The 22,627-nt window shown below is 60.9% G+C and overlaps 1 protein-coding gene across 1 annotated transcript in view; it reads left to right on the forward strand.

The window, feature by feature from the left end:
- RIN3 (Ras and Rab interactor 3) overlaps nt 1–22,627 on the forward strand; it is a 106,669-nt gene that overhangs the window by 68,172 nt on the left and 15,870 nt on the right. The window contains exons 5-7 of the mRNA XM_028507998.2: nt 1,663–1,754; nt 9,289–10,860; nt 12,406–12,714. Coding sequence (XP_028363799.2) covers nt 1,663–1,754; nt 9,289–10,860; nt 12,406–12,714 — 1,973 coding nt within the window. The remainder of the gene's footprint in view (nt 1–1,662; nt 1,755–9,288; nt 10,861–12,405; nt 12,715–22,627) is intronic.

Consider the following 22,627-nt stretch of genomic DNA (forward strand, 5'->3'; position numbering starts at 1 on the left):
TGTGTGCTCACTGGGGATGTCTGACTGTGTGCTCACTGGGGATGTCTGACTATGTTCTCATTGGGGGATGTCTGACTGTGTGCTCACTGGGGAGGCTGACTGTGTGCTCACTGGGGATGTCTGACTGTGTGCTCACTGGGGATGTCTGACTGTGTGCTCACTGGGGATGTCTGACTGTGCTCACTGGGGGATGTCTGTGTGCTCATTGGGGGTGTCTGACTGTGCACTCACTGGGGAGGCTGACTGTGTGCTCGCTGGGGATGTCTGACTGTGCACTCACTGGGGAGGCTGACTGTGTGCTCGCTGGGGATGTCTGACTGTGCACTCACTGGGGGTGTCTGGCTGTGTGCTCGCTGGGGATGTCTGACTGTGCACTCACTGGGGGTGTCTGGCTGTGTGCTCGCTGGGGATGTCTGACTGTGCACTCACTGGGGGTGTCTGGCTGTGTGCTCACTGGGGATGTCTGACTATGTTCTCATCGGGGGATGTCTGACTGTGTGCTCACTGGGGGTGTCTGACTGTGCTCACTGGGGGATGTCTGTGTGCTCATTGGGGGTGTCTGACTGTGCACTCACTGGGGAGGCTGACTGTGTGCTCGCTGGGGATGTCTGACTGTGCACTCACTGGGGGTGTCTGGCTGTGTGCTCAGTGGGGATGTCTGACTATGTTCTCATCGGGGGATGTCTGACTGTGTGCTCACTGGGGGTGTCTGACTGTGTGCTCACTGGGGAGGCTGACTGTGTGCTCACTGGGGATGTCTGACTGTGCTCACTGGGGGTGTCTGGCTGTGCACTCACTAGGGATGTCTGGCTGTGCACTCACTGGGGGTGTCTGACTGTGTGCTCACTGGGGATGTCTGGCTGTGCACTCACTGGGGATGTCTGACTGTGTGCTCACTGGGGGTGTCTGACTGTGTGCTCACTGGGGGTGTCTGGCTGTGCGCTCACTGGGGATGTCTGACTGTGTGCTCACTGGGGATGTCTGACTGTGTGCTCACTGGGGAGGCTGACTGTGTGCTCACTGGGGATGTCTGGCTGTGCACTCACTGGGGGTGTCGGACTGTGTGCTCACTGGGGGTGTCTGACTGTGTGCTCACTCTGGGTGTCTGACTGTGTGCTCATTGGGGGTGTCTGACTGTGCTCACTGGGGATGTCTGACTGTGCGCTCACTGGGGGTGTCTGACTGTGTGCTCACTGGGGGTGTCTGACTGTGTGCTCACTGGGGGTGTCTGGCTGTGTGCTCATGGGAGAAGCCTGGCTGTGTGCTCACTGCACATCTCAGTGGGGAGCAGTGAGGGTCAAAGGGCAGGAAGGGGTGGGTCACTCGCTTTACTCAGAATAGAGCCTTTAACGGAAGTTTCCTGGGCTTCCCAGTCCAGGAAAGCTAGGGAAGAGCTGTGCCCCCCTCCTCCCATGGAGGGTCTCCCACATCTCTGGGTCCCTCGTGCCAGCCCGGGACCTGGATCCAACTGGGTGCTCCCGCAGCCTCGGGGCTGTGCCCCCTCCACCCCAGGGAAGTTTCCAGTCCACGTGGACACCCCGCAGCCAACGGAGTTGCTGGGGTCCTCCTGCTGTGGTCTGTGGGTTTGGGGGCTACGGGGGCAGGGGAGCGGACACAGAGATCCCCCCCAGACATGATGTCCAACCCTTTGTGTTTCCACAGAGACTTACTGCCCTTCACGCTAAGGCTGCCACAGGCCATCCTGGAGGCCAGCAGCCTCTCAGACCTCAAGACCATCTCCAACCTGGGCCTGGGTAAGTCTGCTCTCAGGGGCGGGGCAGGCCTTGAGGAAGCAGGGCCCTTGAACTGCCCCTGCTGACCACCTGTGCAGAGGGATGGCCCCTTGGGCTGCGACCAAGCCGGACCCTGAGTCCAGCTCCTGTGGGACCAGCTGCAGCCCTGCCCCAGGCTGCTGAGCCCCAGCAACAGGAGAGTCTCCCATCTTCACAATGGAGGCTTTTACCAGCTGCCTGGGAGATCTGAGGGGCCCACGCTGGCCTGGGCCAGCATGGTGACCCATTGTCAGGGCGTGGCTCTGGGAGAGGCCGAAGCAAACAGACACCGAGGTCCTTCTCAGTGGTCGCCTGAGAGCTGAGTGCCAGCAGCCGCCACAGCCCCATCCGTGCCAGAAGGAAAAGCAGGGTGAACGTGATCATGAACTGAAATGTGTGCCCCCGCCCCTTGGCCTGCCCCCTGCCCCACCAGCTGCACAGCGCACCCTGCCCCTTACCCCTCTGACCTTTGAGGGATGCAGAGGGAGCGGAAGAGCAAGGCAGAGAAAGGACAAGAGGGTTTCTGACCCTAGCCCTTCCACGTAACAGCGTGACGATCTCACGTCCACTGGGCCCTTTCCACGTGTCAGGCTCTGCTGGGTGCTGACGAGGGCCTCGCCCTGCTGACCCCTGGGCAGCCAGGCCAGCCGCTTCCAAGGGCTGCGACTCCCGGGCAGAGGCCTGGTCATGGCTTCGACCCAAGCAGTTCCTCCGTCAGTTTTTATCAAGACTGAACCAGGCCCGGGGCCAGGCACGGCACACGGCTGCGCACAATGCCCGGGACGGGGTGCTGCCCGGCTCGCCGGTGCAGGCCCGAGGGAAGAAGCGATGACAGACGGGACCGGGTCACAGAAGAGGTGGAGGGCACACCTGAGGTTGGAGAAGGTGCCCGCTGGTTCCCGGGCCAGGCTGCTGTCCGACACCCAGAGAGGCCTCGGGGCGGCCATGTGAGAGACGCCGCAAAGAAGCCCGTGGCCAACAATGAGGAAGCGCACGTCACCAGGCCCCGGGGAGTCAGCATGTCATGAGCACTGGCTACGTTCTGGCCTCTTGATCTGCAAATCTTTTTTTTTTTTTAGATTTTATTTATTTATTTTTAGAGAGGGAAGGGAGGGAGATAGAGAGAGAGACATCAATGTGCGGTTGCTGGGGGTCATGGCCTGCAACCCAGGCATGTGCCCTGCCTGGGAATTGAACCTGCGACGCTTTGGTTCGCAGCCCACGCGCAATCCACTGAGCTACAGCAGCCAGGGCTATCTGAAAATCTTCAAACAACCCTGTAAAGCAGGTTCTGTGATTGCAATAATCCCCACTTTGTGGCAGAGAAAACTGAGGCATGAGAGCTTAAGTAACATGTCCAGTGTCACACAGCCGGTGGCAGCGCTGGGACCTGAGCCAGCCGGTCTAGCTGCAGCAGCCCCCACTCCCCCACGCTGCCCCTTCACCCTTGACCCGGACTCTCCTAGGTCTGATTTACCCAGTTTGTAAACCTCAGGACCGGTTTCCCGTTGATACTGGGAAAAAAACACTGAATTTCAGCCCCAGGTACCCTCCCAGAAGTTTGACTGGGGAACAGGTCACAGTTGTAAGTCACACAGTCCAAATGGCATGGGTGACACTCTCCCTGCCACACACCGAGCACTGTCTCGCGCAACTTCTGTGTCCCCATTTGAAAGACAGAAAACCAAGTCTCAGCACAGCTGAGAAACGTGTCATGGTGCCCAGGTGGGCCAGGGACAAATTGGGATGAGCACCAAGGGCTTTGTGACCCCCTGGCACAGCCTCCCGGCGGCCCCTCAGCCACCCCTCCTGACCTTCCCGGCTGTCTTTGCCGCGAGCAGTCACTGGCCAGCTTGAAGCTGGGTTGGGAGGGCAGGGGAGATGGAGGGGCTTAGCCTGAGGAGGATGCCCTCTGAGGGGGGTCGGTTTGCTACAACCCTTGGCATCCCTGGCGTTCATTTCTGGAATAGACAAGGCCTTCTGTCACAGAGAACTTGACCTCAGGCACAACGGAAGAGGGGCGGGGGTGGCCGTCTGGGAAGCTGGTGGCAGTTCAGGCTCATGCGTGGGCACGCACTTCCTAGAGAAGGGGATTTACATGAAACCGCTTAGGGCCCTGGCAGCCTAGGAACTGGAGGTTCTCATCGGAGCTGGTGCCCCAAGGGCGGAAGGACACGAAGCGAGGATCATCTGAGTAGTTCTTCCCTGGTTCCATGCAGAGCTGGGCGGGCACGGTCAGGCCAAGGCCTTGGCTCGGAGACGGGGAGGCCTGAGCCGCGCCCACCTTCACCTGCGTGTGCGTGATCATTAATATGCAAAGAGCAGCCCTCGCCGGGGGGCCAGGATGCTCAGGCGCTGTGCCCAGCACGCCGAGTATCGTCCCAGGCAAGGCACTGCTGTGGTGGAGAACTGAAACCCAACCAAGGTGGCGTAGATAAAAGGGACTCAGTGAAAGGACACCGGGGAATCTCCTAGAAACGGAGAAGGTCAGACACGCCTGGTGGGCACAGGGGTTCCCCGCCTACGCGGCCGGCTCCCGGCAGCCGCACCCAGTGTCTCCTTAGCTTTCGGTTCCTGTTCCCCTCTGCCTCCACCGGCCGGCCTCTGATCCAGCCCCGTGCCCACCTGACCGTAGTGCAGTTGGAATAAGTTCTTATTTGTTCAGTTATAGTTTACATTCAATGTTGTTTTACATTAGTTACAGGTGTACAGAATTGTGGCTAGACAATCATGTGCTTTACAAAGGGGTCCCTGAGGTTTCCAGTACCCACCTGGCACCTTGCGTAGTTATGACAATATTATTGACCATATTGCCCGCGCTGTGCTTTATACCCCGTGACTGTTCTGTGACCGCCAATCTGTTCTTCTCACGCCCTTGACCTTTCTCACCCAGCCCCCGCCCCCATTGGCCACCCTCAGTCCGATCTCTGTATCCATGAATCTGCTTCTATTCTGTCTGTTTGTTTGTTTGTTTGTTTTGCTCTCTAAATTCCACATGTAAGTAACGTCATATGATCTTTGTCTTTCCCTGAATGACTTATTCCACCTAGCATCATTCCCTCTAGGTCTATCCATGCTGTCACAAAGGGTAAGAGTTTATTCTTTTTCACGACTGAGTAATAGTCCACAGCTTTTTGATCCACTCGCTATTGATGGGCACTTGGGTTGCTTCTTGATCTTGGCTATTGTGAATAACGCTGCGATGAACATAGGGTGTACGTATTCTTTCGAATCAGTGTGTGGAGCTTCTTCGGATGGACTCCTAGAAGCGGGTTCCCTGGGTCATAAGGCCGCCCCGTTTTTACTTTCCACTCCCTCCTGTTTCCCTTAGTGGCCGCACCAGTGTGCAGGGGTGAGTTTGTGAGGCCCATGTGTTTCTGCTCACTGGTGTCAGCAGGGTCGTCTTTCTGGCCTCCTGCTCACTTTCACAAAAGGAGCAGAACGTAGTCGATATCCAGGCAGTTGCGCCAGCCCCGCTGCTCAGACGCGGATGGTGTTGCCGGAAGGGAGCGGACGGTCTGCAAACTCAGCACCTTGTGGTCGCCCCGAATGCCGCCCGGGAGCCGGCGTGAGACGCTCTGAGTCTGGCCTTGGGGAAGCCGGCATCTGAAAGGGCAGGGCGTAGACGAGTAATCTTGGGGCCACAAAACGGACGTAGGGAGCCGGCCGGCACTAAACTTTGTGCACATGATCCTAAGCGCGGAAGGCGCCCCGAGAAAGCGGTGGTCACTCGGGGTTGCATGTGCCAGCGCTCCCCGCCCTGCCCGCAGTGTGTGGAATACGTTTAGAAAAAGCACGTGTTCTATAGCTCTTCCAAGCTGGCATGTAATTTGCTTTTTCCTTTATATTACATAATGAGAACGTTCCTGGTTATTCAAAATGAATCGAAAACTCAAGTTTGAATGGCCGTTGGGGATGCCACAAAGTTTTTATTTGCTGGACTTGTTGGACTTTTGAGCTGTTTCCCTGGCATCTGGAACACTTGGTTGCATTTACTCACGCCCTCTCTGTCCTGTCCCTAGCCTGGGCTCCCCGAGAGTGGCCCCCTGGGCCTGCAGCCCAGTGCCTGGCCCGGCCAGGCCCTCTGAGGACAGTAGGGGTGAGGCCCTGGCGAGAGGCACCTCCATGTCAGGCGCAGGAGGCCACGGGCAGCTCAGGGGAGGTGAGGGCAGGGGCCCCGAGGGGAGGCCGGGCCGCTGAGCCGACGCCTGGCGTGGCGCCATCGGGCACCGACATCTACCGAGTCGCAGCTGCCAGGGTTGCATGAGAGCCTTCCACTTCTCCTCTGCGGGAAGGTGACCTACTTCCCTTTTACTTTTACTTTTTTAATGTAAAACCCTGCACGGCCACTGTGGTGGTTCCCTAACAGGTCCCCAGACCCTAAAGGGCAGCCCCTCGGGTCTCAGCTTTCCCCGCCCCTTTGAGTGGCATTGGCTGCCCACCAGGGTGCCGCCACCCAGGCCCGGGGCCCATCGCCCTGAGCCCCAGGGCCTGCTCCACACCCGCCAGAACCCAACTCTGAGCTGTAGTAAACGCGCTGTTGTTTCTTATTTCAATCTGTGCATCATGGACCCTCCTTGCTATCCTGAGTCGGGCTGCCTGGCTGGTGGCCTGTCCCCTCAGGGAGCTCTGCGGCCCCCCTTTCTGCCTCCCTCCCTCCTCTCGTTGTCTCACCTCTTCCTTCTCGTGCCTTTAGACATCCTCCCATGGTTCAGGCTGTCCCCACCTCGCCATCCAAACCAGCCTTGCCCACGCCATGCCCGTCAGAGCCCCTCCTCCCCGCTCTGGCCAAGCTAACACACCTGTGCAAGCCGAAGGGCTGAGCCCCTGCTCCGTGCCCTGCGCTGTCTCCGGTGCGGGAGACACACAGGGCGATGAAGCACCGCGGCTGCCTCCGGGAAGCTCAGACAGAGTCTGGGAGGGGTGGAGGGGTGGAGGGGAGTCAGACAAAAACAGAATTACTGTAGAGAGTGTGGTGGGGAGGGCCTGGATGTGCCAGGAAGACCCTACCAAACAGAGAGCACTTGACTCGAGGCTCAAAGGGCGGGTGGGAGTTTGCCAGCGGAGAGGCTGGGAGAGCATTCCGAGCAGAGCGAGCGGCATTTGCCGAGACGGAAGAGGGCAGCCCAGGGCGTGCGCGTGTGGGACGAAGGGAGCCACAGAGAACGGGGTGAAGACCCCGCAGGGGACGCTGGAAAAGATGTGCAGATTCAGATCCCACAGGCCTCGAGCGCCAGGCTAAAGGGTTGGTAGTGATTCTGAACAAACAGCCATTGAGGACCTACTATGTGCCCAACGTGGTGTCACAGGGAGAGAGGGAGTGGGGGGGGGGGGCAGCCGATGGCCATGATCTTGGAGAGCAATAATGAACGTGCCCAGGCTTGGGTGGGCACTTCTGTTTATCCTCTCCCCCGTGACATCCACCTTCGCCCAAAGGGAGGGCTTCTGGGAACTTGGAGGTGAGCATCGGGGGCCTGTCCCGCTCACCCCGAGCCAGACTGGCGGCGTGGCTGGGCCTTCCGAGGAGGCAGCGGGGTTGGGGCTGCGCAGGCAGGCGCGGGGCTTCCACCACGTTCTCCGAGGCCAGGAGAGCTGTGGCCTCAACGCAGAGCACCTGGGAGAGTGGGTTTGGCATGGATGGGTCAGTAGCTACCTGTGAAAGTTAAGTGCAAGACCCAGGTAGTGGCTGGGATGTGCACAGCGCTCTGCAAATTGGAAATAGTCACATGCAAGTTTGTCGTCCTTGTTATTGTGGAGACAGACAGCCAGACACGGGGTCTCTGCCCGGGACAGGGCTGAACCGTGAGCCCCATGGTCCTGCCCGCAACAGCCCCGCCTCAGAGGGGACGTGCAGGCTCTTTTGCCAGTTTCTCAGCTGTACCTTGTCCGGGGGTCACGCCCTGTTCACCTTGATTGGGTCTGTGGTCACCTGGCCACCAAGGGGGCGAACACCCACGTCCATGACAGTGCCCACCCCTCAGGGCAGGCACGCACCCACGGCCCTCAGCCACCTCGTGAGGTCTGCTTTCTCTCAGTGTCAGGAACCTGTTGTGCTCTTGCCACATCCCCAGTTGTGGGGTGCACGCCACCCCGTACTCACTCGCGCCGGCCGAGCAACTGAGATAGGAAGTGTGGCAAGTTCCTAGGAAGGAAGGCCGCCTCACACAGCGGCTGAGCTCACACACCCTTCGAGCTCATCTGGCTTCTCCGAACCCCGGCTCCTTCGCTCGCCAACCCGCTGACCGTGGGCAAGGCTTCACTCCCTCTGGGGCTCTCACTCCATCTGTGACACAGGGATGACGCCAGGACTCACGCCGACGGCCTGGGGTCCCGGACCAGGGCGCCGATCTGCCCAGCAGGCGGCCCGCCCAGCCAGGCCCAGTGTGGGTGCTCCTGTTACAGCCCCGCCTGTTCTGTTCAGTGGTTTTCTTCGTGACGGATCACTGCCAGAGTCGAGGCGCTCTGGGCGAGAGTCCAGAGGCCTGGCCTTCCCACGCAAGGGCGTCTGCACTGTGAATCTCTCAAGTTAATAAGTTGAACAACACCCGGGCCCCCCCCCCCCCCCCGCCGCGCCCTGCCCCAGGAGGAGCTGCCTGCGTGGGCTCAGGGTGGCCACAGGCCGACTGAAATGGGTCCCCAGGCACAGTGCCCAGGGCCCCTGTGGGAGGGTCCTGAGCCTCCGTCGGATGCTCTGCAGGGCTTGGTACCCAGGAGCCAAGAACCGCCGAGCCAGTTGGCCCCCAGTGCCCTTGCAGGGGGGACGTCCCATGCCCCTGACGCAGGACAAGCCAGGTGCTGACCACCAACGCCTGGCTGGGGACAGGTGTACTTTGGTGGTCCCGGCCGTGGGCTGTCCTGAGGGCTAGGTCAGGAGGAAATCCTGTGCTGGAGCTCAGCTCAGCGGTGCAGGAGGCCCTGTTTCCGACACCCACCCCCTGCCATGCACACACTGGGGGGATGGGCAGCTTCCCGTGTTAACATCAGGATTGGCCGGAGTGAGACATTTCACAGTGGGCAGGCGTCCCCCGCTCGGACGGCCAGGCCTGAGCTCGGTAGCCGCCAGCCACAGGTGTGTTCTTTCTACACGGAGCGACTGGGGGTGGCCAGAACGGGCCACAGCATCCCCCCCGTGGGGACCCTCCATTCTAGAGACGACTGGGCAGAGGCCGAGAACAATCAAGTGACCAGCACCCTGTGTCCCTGGTGCCCTCCACGGCAGTCCCTCACACACACCAAGGGGCGGGACTGAAGCCGGCCCCGCCTGGCTCCACCCCCACCCCCCGCACTGCAGGGGAGGATCTTGTGGGGCTTCCCCTCTCGCGGCAGGAAGTGGTGGGAGAGGTTTAAAACAGTCGGAGAGGGCAACACAGCCCCGGGGGAGCAGTGAGGTGGGTGCTGCGCCGGCCTCCCAGCCCTCCCACGGCCCTGCTCCCGCCCCACCCACTTTCCCACCCCCCGGACGAGCAGGGGGGCCCAGCTCCAGGACTGAGCACCTCTTCCTCTCTTGTTTCCACAGGCTTCTGGGACTCCTCGCTGAACCCCCGGAGAGCTGGTGGGAGCCCGGCGGAACCCCCGAGGGACTCAGCCCCCAGGGCGGCCCCGGCCTCCAGCCGCAGGCCCGCTTCCCACGACGAAAACTGCTCGTGTGAAATCGAACTCTCCCTAGGAAGCGACCGCCTGTGGTTCGTGAACCCGATCTTCATCGAGGACTGCGGCAGCGTCTCGCCTGCCGGCCTGCTGCCCCTTAGAAGCTGCCCCTCTGGCCCGTTGCCTCCCACCTCGGACTCTACCTCACCCACCTCCAGGTGGGCCCCTCGCCGCCCAGCACCCCCGCCCCCGGTGTCCTTCCTCCATCCCCTCAGTCCCACCCGACTTCCTCCACCCCCCGTCCCACCTCCGGCTTGCCCTTTGCCCGGTTCTGCCCCTGTGGCTTCTCCCCAACCTCCAGAGGCCCCTCCCGCCGCGTCGCCAGCATCTGCCCCCCGCCTGGCCCCCCATGTCCTTGGCCCCCTAGACCATCCAAACCAGCTCCCCATGACAGCCTGTGAGAGGCTGCCCTGCCCCCCCGCAGGCCTGGGCCCTCTCAGGGAGGAGAAGGTCAAGCCGGGGACAGCCCTCAGCCCCCCGCAGCAGGCCCCCGCCCCTCCCAGGCCGGCGAAGAAGGGCACCCCTGCCGCTCCTCCCAGACGCCGAGTGTCCGAGAAGGGCTCCCCGGAGGACCAGGGTGAGGGGAAGGCGGACAGGGGCGCGATGGCGCAGAGGGACCAGCCAGGTCTTTCCAGGGCACCCCCGCCCTGCCTGCCTCTGCAGGGGACCTCGGACAGCCCTGAGGGCAGGCCCCCGAGGACCGCTGAGCCAGGCCAGGAAGCAGTGCCCAAAGCCGGCGATCTGGTTAGCGTGCCAGAGTTGTCCAGGAAGATGCGGCAACCCCCAGTGCCGCCTCCCAGGAAGAAACGGGTCTCCCGGCAGCTGGCCTCCATCCTCCCAAGCCCCTTGGAGAGCGCTGAGCTCTCCATGGAGGAGGGCACCCCTGAGAAACCCCCCCCGGGCCCACCCCAGGGACGCCAAAGCCCTGCCTCCCAAGCCAGGACTCAGAGCCCGAGCACCCAGGCCAGCGCCCGACCCCAGAGCACTCCAGAGTTCAAAGGCTCCCTGGCCTCCCTTTCGGACAGCGTGGGAGTGCCCGCCTCGGCCACAGACCAGGACTCCTACTCGACCAGCAGCACGGAGGAGGAGCTGGAGCAGTTCAACAGCCCCAGCGTGAAGAAGAAGCCCTCCATGATCCTGGGCAAGGCGCGGCACCGCCTGAGCCTCGCGAGCTTCACCAGCGTCTTCCACGCCTTCCTCTCCAACGACCGCAAGCTGTACAAGAAGGTGGTGGAGCTGGCCCAGGACAAAGCCTCGTACTTCGGCAGCCTGGTGCAGGACTACAAGGTGTACAGCCTGGAGATGATGGCGCGCCAGGCCTGCAGCACGGAGATGCTGCAGGAGATCCGCACCATGATGACCCAGCTCAAGAGCTACCTGCTGCAGAGCACCGAGCTCAAGGCGCTGGTGGACCCCGCCCTGCACTCCCAGGAGGAGCTGGGTCAGTCCGGGGAGCGGGCTGGGAGCAGGCGGGCGGGAGGGGTCTCGTCTGAGAACATCCATCTCCCCCCCTACACTTAACTAAGGAGCTGACCGCTCTGCCATGCTGCCTCGTGCTTCTACCCACGTGCCCAGTGGGACGGTGGGAGAACCTCAGCCCACCAAAGAGGCCGGGCAGGGCCCAGCCCTCAGGATGCTCCTGGTTTTATCAGGGAGGCAAGTCACATGGAGGCAAATTCGAGGCAAGAGGTTCTGGCGTGTGGCTGCTGAGGGCCAGCGCCGGTCTCTGCAGGAGACGTGGAGGCTCGCAGGGACAAAGGGACCTGGGGGTGAGGAGGGCTGGGCCGAAGCAACCCTCTCATTTTGCAGATGAGGAGACAATAGCTGAGACTTTCCTCCCCGGGGATAGGGCAGGGCCAAAAAGACTTCCCAAGAATGTTTCTCGACTGTCACCCAAGGCAGCTGAACATCGCCCTGGTGTCAAGTGGGTAGATACAGCTTCAAGTCTTTGCCCGGCCCCCAGCTAGCGGTGTGGCCCACACCGCTCGAGCCCGGGCTGGTCTGTCGGCAGAGCGGGGGTAATGGCATGTGTGTTGCAGGGCCGCCGTGAGGTCAGCGCTTGTTGACTCCCACTGCGCTAGAGGATCAGGGTGCCTCTCGGACAAGACGACATTTGGACAGTGAGGGAATAAGCCATGTGGATAGCTGGGAAGCGAATGCTCCAGGCAAAGGGAGCAGCAGGTGCAAAGGCCCTGGGGCGGGGGTGGGCGTGGCAGGTGGTAGAGCTGCAGGGAGACCAGGGTGGGGAGACCAGGGTGGCTGGAGCAGCAAGAGCATAAGGGGGCGAGCGAGGTGCTGAGTGACAGAGATCCCAGGGACAGATCGCCGAGGGGCCTGGGAGGGCACAGGGATGACTTCAGCTTCTGCGTCTACGAGGTGGCAGCCACTGGGGGGCTCCAAGCGCAGGGGCGTCGTGGTCCGACGTGCCACAACAGGGTCACGCCGGTTTGTGTGTTGACGATGGGGTGTAAAGGGCCAGAGTAAGAGGCCCCCAGCACAACTGAGGCGAGAGAGGATGGTAGCTCAGGCCAAGGTGGTGGCCTCGGAAGTAGTGAGAAACCAGTGTCTGGGTGTACTACTGCACTCTTGAGACTGGCGTCCAGTGGGTTCGGGGACAGGAAGAGGGACGTCAGGAATAATTCCAGCCAACACTTACTGGGTGCCCGGGACCCCCACAGACAGCTGCACAGCTCCCGTGGGAATGAGAGGCGGCCCTGTGAGAGTTTAATCCGCACCAGGCCCGGTGAAGAGCATTTGGATACAGTGTGTCCATCTGCGGGCTCCTGGGCCCGTGTCTTCTGGGTGTGGCTCTCTGGTGCGTGTGCTGCACTGGCTCACGCGGCAGAGCCTGGGGCTGCAACTGCCGGGGCTGCCAGCGTGTTTTCCCAGGGGTCGGGACATGGGGTCGCCGCGCGGTGGAGCCACAGCCTGGCAGCAGGATCCCCACCCCTGGAGTCCTCACCCTCCTTCTCTCGGCCGCCCACAGAAGCGATTGTGGAGTCCTCCTTGTACAAGTGCGTGCTGAAGCCCCTGAAGGAAGCCATCGACTTGCGCCTCCGGGAGATCCACAGCAAGGACGGCTCGCTGCAGCAGCTCAAGGAGAACCAGCTGGTGGTCCTGGCCACCACCACCACCGACCTGGGCGTGACCACCAGCGTGCCGGAGGTGCCCGTCATGGAGAAGATCCTGCAGAAGTTCGCCAGCATGCACAAGGCCTACTCGCCCGAGAAGAAGATCTCCATTCTGCTCAAGACCTGCAAGCTCATCTATGACTCCATGGCCCTCGGCAACCCAGGTAGGCGGGGCAGGCGGGAGGGACGGGGCTGGGGGCACTCTCCGGGCTGCGAGATTGTGTGGGCCTGTGACTCCTCCCCCGCCGAGACCCCCAGACCCTCTGGAAGCTACAGAGAAGACTTTACAGGCTCAGAGGGCCACTGGGGCAGAACTGGGCATGGTGGGGACACAGCTCCTGGGCACGGGAGTACCAGGAGGAGGGCCGCGGTCGGCTGGAGGCAGGCAGGGGAACCAGCCCGCACGGTGCCCATGTGTGTGAATTACGAGAGCAGCGTTGGCTTCCTAGGGCTGCCGGGACAAAGTACTGCGAACTGGGTGCTTGCGCAACGGAAATGTGTTTTCTCACGGTTGGGGGCGGGGGAGGTGGGAAGGTTGGGCTCCGAGTGTCGGCAGGGTCACGCCCCTGGAAGGCTCTGGGAAGGGAGGGGCTCCACGCCTCCCTCCCACCACCGGTGTTCCCAGGCTCGGGACACCTTACCCCCACCGTCACGTGGCGATCCCCCTGCGTGCGTGTGTGTCCAAAGGCCCCCTTTTATAGAGGCATCAGTCCCGCTGGATGAGGGCCCCCCATTGCAGTACAGCCTCACTTAACTGATCACATCTGCAATGACCCCCTTTCCGAGTGAGGTCACCTTCCAAGGTACGGAGGGTCAAGAGTTCCACATACGAATTTTAGGGGGACACAGTTCACCCCGTAACAGCCACCTAAGTCTGTTAGCACTTCTCAGTGCTCATAGTCAGCTGAGCGGTGATGCTGGCCCGGTCGGAGGGGCCTGCGTGTAGCCGTGCTGGCCCGAGGGTCTGTGGGCACGGGGGTTGCTCAGAGGCTGGCTGGTCCAGGGTGGCCTTGCTCACATGTCCCGTGGTCGGTGGGCAGCTGACTGGTCTGCAGTGGGAGTGACTAGGCCACGCAGCCCTCACTCGCCCGCAGGTGCGCCCAGGCGTGTGCCCGTGGCAGTGGGTGGTGGCCCCAGAGAATGCACAGAGCCCATGAGGCATCGCAGGGCCCGGGCCTGAACCGGCACGAAGCCACTCTGAACAGTGGCACTGACTGGCCTCGTCAGGGACCCGCCCAACCTGGAGGGGCGAGGAGCCGGACTTCCCTTCTCGATGGGACAGCTGCAGAGTCAGGAGGCTTGGGTGGGGGTGCAGATGTGGGGAGGGGGGTCATCAGACCGGCTGTCACCGGCCATCACAGCACGCCTGCAGACGGACAGACAGGCTCCGTGGGGCCGCCTGAGGAGCTGCGCATGACAGCTGCGGCGGTGGGAGAGGGAAGCAGGACGGCCACCTCCGCAGCCACACGGCCTCGGGCCTGGTCCCTGACCTGGCACTTGCTTATGACCTGTGCACCGCGGAATGAGTCCCTTAACCCCTGAAGGCCCGGTTTCCTCACCCGAGGGAGCTGTTTCCCGAAGGGAGGAGACTAGGACCCCCGATGCTCGGGAGCCACGCTTGTTCACGTGCGGGCGTTAGAAACAACAGGTGCAGATGCCGACCCCGAGGCACAGCCCCTCGCGGGGGGCCGTGCCAGGACAGGGCTCCCCCGCTTCCCCTGGGCGGGCAGGCCAGCTGGGCTATGGACAGGCCGACAGAAGACATTGTTCTGTGGCTGGGGGACGAGGCAAGGTCCCGTCACCCTAGACAACCTCCTTCGGAGGAGCTTTCCTGAGACCGCCCCCATCTGCACTTCTCGTTTGGGCGATCGTTTGCCCCCGGGCCTTGCCGGGGCTCAGGGTGAAGTCAGGGCCAGGGGCTCCCTAGGCCTTGAGGTGTTGTTACCGGGGAGACCGCTTGGGGCCCGAAAGGGGCAAGTCCGTTCTCGGCGAGTCCCAGTTTGCTCAGAGAGCGGGGGCATCCTGGAATCCTTTCCAACACGAGATCCCTTGACAGCAACTTCCAAACTCGACAGTGCATGTGCTTAGTGACAGCCAGACAGCAGGGACCGGGGGGGGGGGGGGGGGGGGATGGCCGGTTTTGAGAGAAAGGTGAAAAGGAAGGCAGCTGCCTGAGGGGCCTGCCTCGGACCTGCCTGCACGGATACAACAACACTCTTGTGTACGCCCCCGTCTGTATTCCAGGCTGTCAGTGGGTCTGCTAAGGTCCCCGTGAGCATCTCCTCCTCCAGCCCAGGGTCAGGGTCATGTATCAGGGTTAGCTGTCTCGCATCTTTCCCCTCCTTTGGTGTGGGACACCCCCATGGCCTTTCGTTGTCTGGTAGGGCGTTGGTGTTTTTGAGGATTACGGGTTTCTCTCCCCAGCCCCCCCCCCACACACACACACTTTTTGTTTTACATGGAAGTTCCTCATTCTGTGTGTCAGACGGTTCCTCCTGAAGAGAGAGAGGCTGTGCGTTTCCAGCCAGATCCCGCCCGGCCCTCCGGTTCTCCCGACATTGACATTCATCCCTCTTGGGTCCAGGCCCTGCATCCGGGCATTCACTTCTCACCTCCCTCCGACCAGACGCCCCCAGTGGCTGGCCACTCACAGGGTGGTCCACAGGCCAGCAGCCCAGCTGGGAGCCCCACAGGGAGCTGCCGGCGCCCCATGGGGGACAGAACTCTAGCCCTGGTCCTGCCTGCCTCCACCAGGGGCCCACTCAAAGCAGAAAGCATCCCTTCTCTCCCACTCCCACCTCCCCCCGCCCTGCCCTGGCCCCTTCATCCCAGGGAAGAAGCCCTCCCCTCGCACCATGCTGGCGATAGTGACCCATGCCCCCCCCCACCCCCACCCCCGCCCACCTGAGACAAAGGCAAATAAATACAGGGCCTGGCGGCTGGCGAGACCTGTCGGAGCAGAGGGCAAAGGGCTAAACTCGGACACTCACTCGAGGCCTGAGCTAGCTGGCCAGGCTGTCTTTTCCAGAACGGTGGTTGCTGTTTATGCTCAGGATACAGATGGGCCAGGATTCCAGCCTAGAGGTTTCCCCCTGCAAAGCTTGTGTACTTTTGTCCCTGCACCGAGCAGCCAGCCCAGGAACAGACCCCCAGGTTCCTGATGCATGGCCAAGGGCATCCTCCCTGGGAGTAGCGAGTGTGGGGGCCTGAGGAAGGCCAGGTGGGGGGTTCACGGACGTGATGGTTTTGGGTACACCTGGCCCTCCACCCTGCAGCCAGAGGCAGCCGGGTTTCTCGTGGATGCCGTGAGGCTTGGTGAGACCGGCCAGGGCTTCTAGAATCGTGTGTCCCATGATGCTGACGGGCAGGTTATTCCCGCCTCTTCTGTGTCTGCCACCAGACGGCTGGCCTGCTGTTGGGGGGACACAGAGTCCAGCCCAAGAACTCCTCCCTGAGATGGGAGGGGGAGGGAGGTCGGAGGGGCGCAGTGTTTGCAAGTGCGGGATTCTTTTTTTTTTTTAGATTTTATTTATTTATTTTTAGAGAGAGAAGGGAGAGAGAGAGAGAGAGAGAGAGAGAGAGAGAGAGAGAAACATCAATGTGCGGTTGCTGGGGGTTATGGCCTGCAACCCAGGCATGTACCCTGGCTGGGAATCAAACCTGCAACACTTCGGTTCACAGCCCGCGCTCAATCCACTGAGCTACACCAGCCAGGGCTAGGATTCTTTCTAAAAGGACGTACAGAACCTCCTTCTGACTCAGATGGAAAGCGGGCAGCATCCCAGAACGGGGTGGGGGAGTGAGAGCGAGCAGGCTGCCTCTTTTGTCCCCTCGGTGATCTGGGTCCACACCCTGTGCTCAGGGAATGGAACCCAGGCCCTGGCCCCGGGGGACAGGGCACCCGACAGCCAGGCGGTTGAATGTGGGGGCAAAAAAGGGGTGCCCCTGGAGCCCCAAAGTCCCTCAGGCCTGTTGCCCTCCACCTCCCTGGCGGAGACCACGCGGGGAGCTCAGCGTCTGCAGCTCTTCAGGGTGGGGCAGAGGCTGGGGGTCGGGTGGGAGAAGGGAACTCGCTGGAGACCCCAAGAGCATGAAATGACAGGCCTGCGACAGGGACTGGGGATGGAGAGGACAGAGGGCAGTCGGGCTGCTGTTTGTTTGTTTTTTAATTATGTTAAAAAACATAAACTGGTTTCTGATGACAAAAGTCACTAATGTTTATTGTGGAAAAATAACGGTGAGTGTTTTGATGGATTTCTTTCGGGTGCTTTTGAAACAGATGCAGCTAGGTAGCTAGAGAGAGAAGTAGTTAAGGCGACGCTCGAGGCTCCAGCAGATAAACCCTGCAGCCTCTAACCAGGTAGAAGTTTATTTCTCAGTCACTAAGTCCGGTCCAATGGAGGAGGGTTGGGGGAGGGGAGGGGCTGTGCCCCAGAGAGCCATTCAGGGGCCCCGGCTGAGGCAGCAAAGCACAAACTTGGTTTTGCACCCCACAACAGGCCCCCCCCCAAGAGGTCGAGTTCTGAGGATCGTAAGACATGTCGCCCCCCCTTGTCTTGCACAGTGTCCACGTCTAACATTTCTCGCCTGCCAATAATCCCTCAGCATCATGCTCGTGACTTCCCATCTGCCTTACTGAGCCCCCCTCACAGCCACCCGCAGAGTGTGGGCACTCGTGATCCCCTTCCGCTGGCCGAGGAAACCGAGGCTCAGCGAGCTTAAGCAGCCTGCTCCGGGGCATACCTGGGCAGGTGAGTGGCAGACCTGGGGATTGGGTCCAGGTCCTGTGCTGAACCACTGCCCTGTCCTGCCTGTCCAGGGCGTCCCGGGGACAGAGGTGATCTCAGAGGAGGCCGGCCCACGTCCGGGGTGGCCTCACGTCTTCCCAGGGAGGCCGGGACTTTTGGCCCCAGGTCCCCGCGCCCACGGCAGCGTGGCTGGCTGGCTGGCTGGCTGGCGGCCGAGCCCTTCAAAGAGGAACCCAGAGAGCGGGAGTGATTTCCCCAGGGACGTGGCGCAGCCACAGCAGAACTGAGACTGCGGTCGCTCGGACTCAAAGGGCAAACAGCCGGGCCGGGCGGCTTCAGGGGGGCTCCGTGGGAAAGGGGGGGGCTCCGTGGGAAAGAGGGGCGGTCTCCCGCCTCGGTGAATCAGCCCGAGAAGCCAACTTCTGTATTTAAAAAACACCTTTTAGCAGAAGGCTTCCACTGCCGAGGTAACTTTAAGCCTCCCGTTCCCGATGCTCTCTGCTTCCTGCCGTCCTGTTTTTATCAGACAGATGCGTGTACCCAACGGTTTAAACGAACGTGTGTTGACAATGTGGATGTTGACGGGAAAACCCAGCCCCCGTTCCCAGGACGGTCCCGGTCGCAGCGGGAACACAGCATCCAACCAGCGCCCCCCGGGCAGTGAGATAGATGCTGTTGATTCCTTCAGCAAATGTATGTCTTCAACGCCTACCGCAGCCCAGGCGCTGCTGAGGCGTTGGATATAAACAGTGAGCACCGTGAAGCCCCCGCCCTCCTAAAGCTTCCATTCCAGTGGGGAGGCGGGTAATAAACAAGGAAACAGCCCTGGCTGGTGTGGCTCAGTGGATTGAGCTCGGGCTGTGAACCAAGGGGTCGCAGGTTCGATTCCCAGTCAGGGCACATGCCTGGGTCGTAGACCAGGTCCCTAGTGGGGGGCCATGTGAGAGGCAACCACACATGATGTTTCTCTTCCTCTCTTTCTCCTTCCCTTCCCCTCTAAAAATAAAAAATATATATATATATATTTTAAAAAACCAGGAAACAAACACAAAATACATCATCTTATGCCGAGACAGCTACTGGGATAAACGAGCATGTCGGGGCCCAGGGAGTGTTGGAGGAGCTTGCTGCCCGGGTCGGGAAGTGGGGGTCAAGGGCCTCTCTTCTCCATCGATACAAATACTCATGTGTAGTGTTTGTATTCTCACTCTGCAGTGACCGGGCCGGGAAGCCCGTTATGGGCACTGAACCTAGTTGGTGGGAAGTGAGGGCTTGGGGTCAGGCTTCTGGAGAAAGGAGTGGTTTTAAGCAGAAATGGTGAAAGAGGGGAGGGGCCGAAGCGGATCACAGTTCGGAGCCTCGTGCTGTCCGGGTTGATGCGTCGGGGAAGAGCCCAGTCAACAGCCTGAGGGGCAGTGGCGGTAACAGAGCCTTCCCCTGGAGCCAGGGTCTGCTCCGGCCCACTCTGGCCCGCCCCTGAGTGCGTGAATACATCTTTATTGAAACAGCCACGTCCCCTTATTTACACAGTGCCTGTCTCTGTGTTTGCTAGACAGCTAAGTTGAATAGTCAGGATAGAAACCTTGTGGCCCATGGAACTGAAAATAGTTACTATCTGGACCTTTAGAGGAAAAAAAAATGCGAACTCTTCTTTTAGATAACGCCTCCTAGAAGAGAAAACCTTATTTTCGAGCCAGCTGCTCACGGAGGCCCCGCATAACAGACGGAGTGAGTTTTACCGCCATCCCCAGTTTCCAGACAAGGAAAGTGCAACTCAGCTCGAGGGCCCCCAGATGGGTCGGCTAATTAAGCGGCGGCGTGGGGGGCCTTTTCTTCCCGTGTATTCCGGTCTGTGCGGCCCAGGTGAGCCTGCTTCGGTTCGTTTTCCTCAGGGCTTTCCTTCTCCCAAACCTCCCAGCCAAGGAAACCCCATGAGGCCCCACACCAGCCCTTCAAACTGGGATCGGCTCCCCCGACACCTCCCGATGGAAAGCAGGTGTGACGGTGGCAGACCCGAACGCAGAAACCCTGGGAGATGCAGGCCGCAGCCCTGCGGGGCTCCCAGAGGCACAAGGAGGTGGCTGTGAACGCTGAGTCAGGGAAGACAGGCGTTCCGATCACTGGAGAATTTTGTTGCGACCGCGCCCAGCCTCCCCGTGGTGCTGCCCGAGGCCCCACTGGGCGCAGGGCTGAGACTGGGCCTCGGCTCCCGGCTTCACGGGAAGCAGCATGCAGCCCTGACCGCCCCTGGGGTGTCGGCCGGGGACTGGTGCATGGCAGCCTCTCCCACAGGGTGTGTGTGTCTACAAACAGCTCCCAGGGCTGAGAGCCTCTTGGGGCGTCTGTCACCCACACGGGCCAGAGAGGCCCAGAGTCTGGTCCCCACTCCACTGCTGACCAGCTGTGGGGCTTGGAGCAGATTTCTCCCATCCCTGAGCCTCTGTGTCCTCACAGTGAGGTTGGACTTGAGGAAGCCAAAGCCACTGACGTGTAAAGGTGGCTCGTACCGGCTCATACTGGCTCATACCCACTCATACCCACTCATGGGGGCCCACTGCGTCTGTCTCCTCCCCACTCCACGCCGGCTCACATTGGGAGGAGCTGAAACGGGCCCCTGTGGGAATATTTATGCTCTGGAAATCGGCAAGCCCTGCACATCAGGCCGTTTTCTCCTTCAGAGAACCAGTGGGTAAGCCATCCCCAGCACACCGCTGTCTAAGGCCCATGGCTGACCCAGTACCCCTGACCGTGGCCCCCACCCTGGGCAGGACAGAGTAGGGCCCGGTGGGAACCACGTGGGCCTCAGTTAAGTCCACTGTCCGTGCCCTGTGTCCCAAGCCCTGTGGTGGGCACTGGGGACGGAGGCGGAAGCTCAGAGTGGTCAAGCAACTTGCCCAAGCTCGCACAGCTTCCACCTCTGCCCTCAGGGAGCTCACAGCCGAGGAAGAGGACGGGCTCTGGCATGGTCACAGTGTGCGGGAGCCGGAGCGGGAACCAGCCAGCTGTGCTTGAGGCTGCGAGAGAGGATGGGGAGTGAGTGGGGGAGGGAGGGAGGGGCCCAGGCAGAGGGAGCGGTGCATGCGAAGGTGCGGTGGATTGAGAGTACCTGTGGAGCTCAGGGGCTGGCCCACGGTGCAGCACAGGGGAATGTTACATGGTGGGGGGGAACGGTGACGGAGGCAGAACATTGTTCTGAGTTGGAAGGTGCAAAGTAAGTGTCAAGTAAGCACCGCCAGTGGCTGGGGGCAGTCCAGGGGAGCTTCATGGAGGAGGCGGAACTTGAAGGAAGGGTGTTAAAGAGACAGGAACATGGGATTTGTCGGGGACTGACTCTCCCCACCTGTAAAGCGGGCACAGTGAGTCTAGCACGGCTCGCAGAGTTGTCTGAGGAGTTCACTGGTGTAAGGTTTATAAAACATGCGGCCACACACAAGTTGGTGCCATGTGGGAGGCGGAAGGAACGGGCCTTTGGGAGGACAGAGGAGGGCTTGCCAGACGGGAGAGTGTGGCAGAAACCGAGGGGCAGGTGTGCAGGCGACTTGTTCCGAGGCTGTTGATGAGAAAATGGGGCTGGAGGAAAGAGGGTGAGTCGTATCAGACCGGTGACTGTGCGCCCGGTTGTAGGAGGCCTTGAACGTCAGGGTAAGAGACCCAGGCCTGATTCTCGAGGCAGTGGGGAGCCACTGATGGTTCTTGTGGACGGACCTGGCATGATCGGAGCTGCATGCTCCACGACAGGAGTCAGTAGACAGCGTGGACCAAAGGGCAGAGACTGCTGGGGGCGGGGGGGTGGCGGGCGCAGGGAGTGGGGCTGGAAAAGCAAAGGGCGCGAGCAGAGAGCAGCCAGACCTCGCCTGGGCACGGGTCTGACTGACCACCGGAGACAGCCCCAGAAGAAAAGGGGGGACTCCCGGGCCTTGCATCTCAGGACTTGGGGGGAAGTGGGCTCCTTGATGGGGATGGGGAGGTCCCAGCAAGGGCTGGTTGGTTCCCCAGGAAAGATGAGACACACTTGGGTGTGGCCCCTGCTGGGGAAGGACTCCTGGAGTCTCTGCAGAGGCCCATAGCGGCTGGTGCCAGGTCACCGGCTGTGAGTCCTCGCTGGGAGCTCGGCAGTCATCCATCCACTCACTCATTCATCCATTCACTCATTCATTCACTCATCCATCCACTCATTCACTCACTCACTCATTCACTCACTCACTCATTCATCCATCCACTCATTCATTCATTCACTCACTCACTCATCCATTCATTCACTCACTCACTCACTCACCCGGCACTGTGCCGTGCTCTGTGTACCGGGGACACGGAGGAGAGGTGCCCGTGGGTAGGTGGAGGCACAGCCTCGGGAGCCCCCTGCAGTGGGCTGGCTGCACACCCCGTGGTGGGAACCAAGGAGACGGGGCCCCAAGCCTGTCCCGAGGCTCAGCCCAGATTCTCAAGAAGAGAAGAAAAAGAAAAAAAGGCAACGGACTTCCCACCCCCGCAGAGCGGAGAGCCGCATCTGGAGGCCCTCCTCCCCCCGTCGCCGAGTCCTCAAACCCAGGGCCCGAGCTGGGCCGTCCTGTTGGCTGAAAGTCACTGTCCCCCAAGCAGGGTTTCGTGCCTTGGCACTGCAGACGGCCCGGGGCTGGATAACTCCGTACTCAGAGGGCTGTCCTGTGCTCTGTAGGGTGGGCAGCAGCATCCCTGGCCTCAATGCCAGTAGCACCCCGCCCCCCCCCCCCAGCTGTGACAACCAAGAAAGGACTCCAGACATCGCCAAATGACCCTTCAAGGGCAAAATCCCCCTGGTGGAGAAGCGCTGCTCGAAAGCAAAGTAATGCGCCTGATCGTATTCCTTGGCAAGTTATTAGTATAAGGCCCTGAGAAGATGATGTTCTTGGAGGCAGAGTGAAAATCCAGTCTCAGCTCTATCCCCACACACGAGTCCTCAGCAAATTCCAAGAGGCAGGGCCACGAGTCTGCTGCCTGACACCCCTGTCCCCTAACTCGTAAGTCAGACGAGGGACTCGGCTCCTGTGTGCCAGGATTCGAATAATGAAATGACCAGCATGAGAAACAGCTTCGGGAACAAAGTAATCTCTTCCCCCAGGAACCGTTCAGGCATGTCTCGGGCTCATAAAGGCTTGCCGGGGGGGGGGGGGGTCCCAGAGCTGGCGGTTCTGTGCAGGGAGGTGTGGGAACTGTGAAACACGTCGCCAGAGAGACACACAGTACACAGCTGGAAGGAGAATGGGTGGGGTTTTGTTTGTTTTGTTGCTTGTTGTGTTTTTTTTTTTTATAGTGAGGGGAAGGAGAGGGAGGGAAACATCGATGTGAGAAA

The sequence above is a fragment of the Phyllostomus discolor genome, chromosome 1 (assembly GCF_004126475.2).
Source record: "Phyllostomus discolor isolate MPI-MPIP mPhyDis1 chromosome 1, mPhyDis1.pri.v3, whole genome shotgun sequence".
Classification (NCBI taxonomy): domain Eukaryota; kingdom Metazoa; phylum Chordata; class Mammalia; order Chiroptera; family Phyllostomidae; genus Phyllostomus; species Phyllostomus discolor.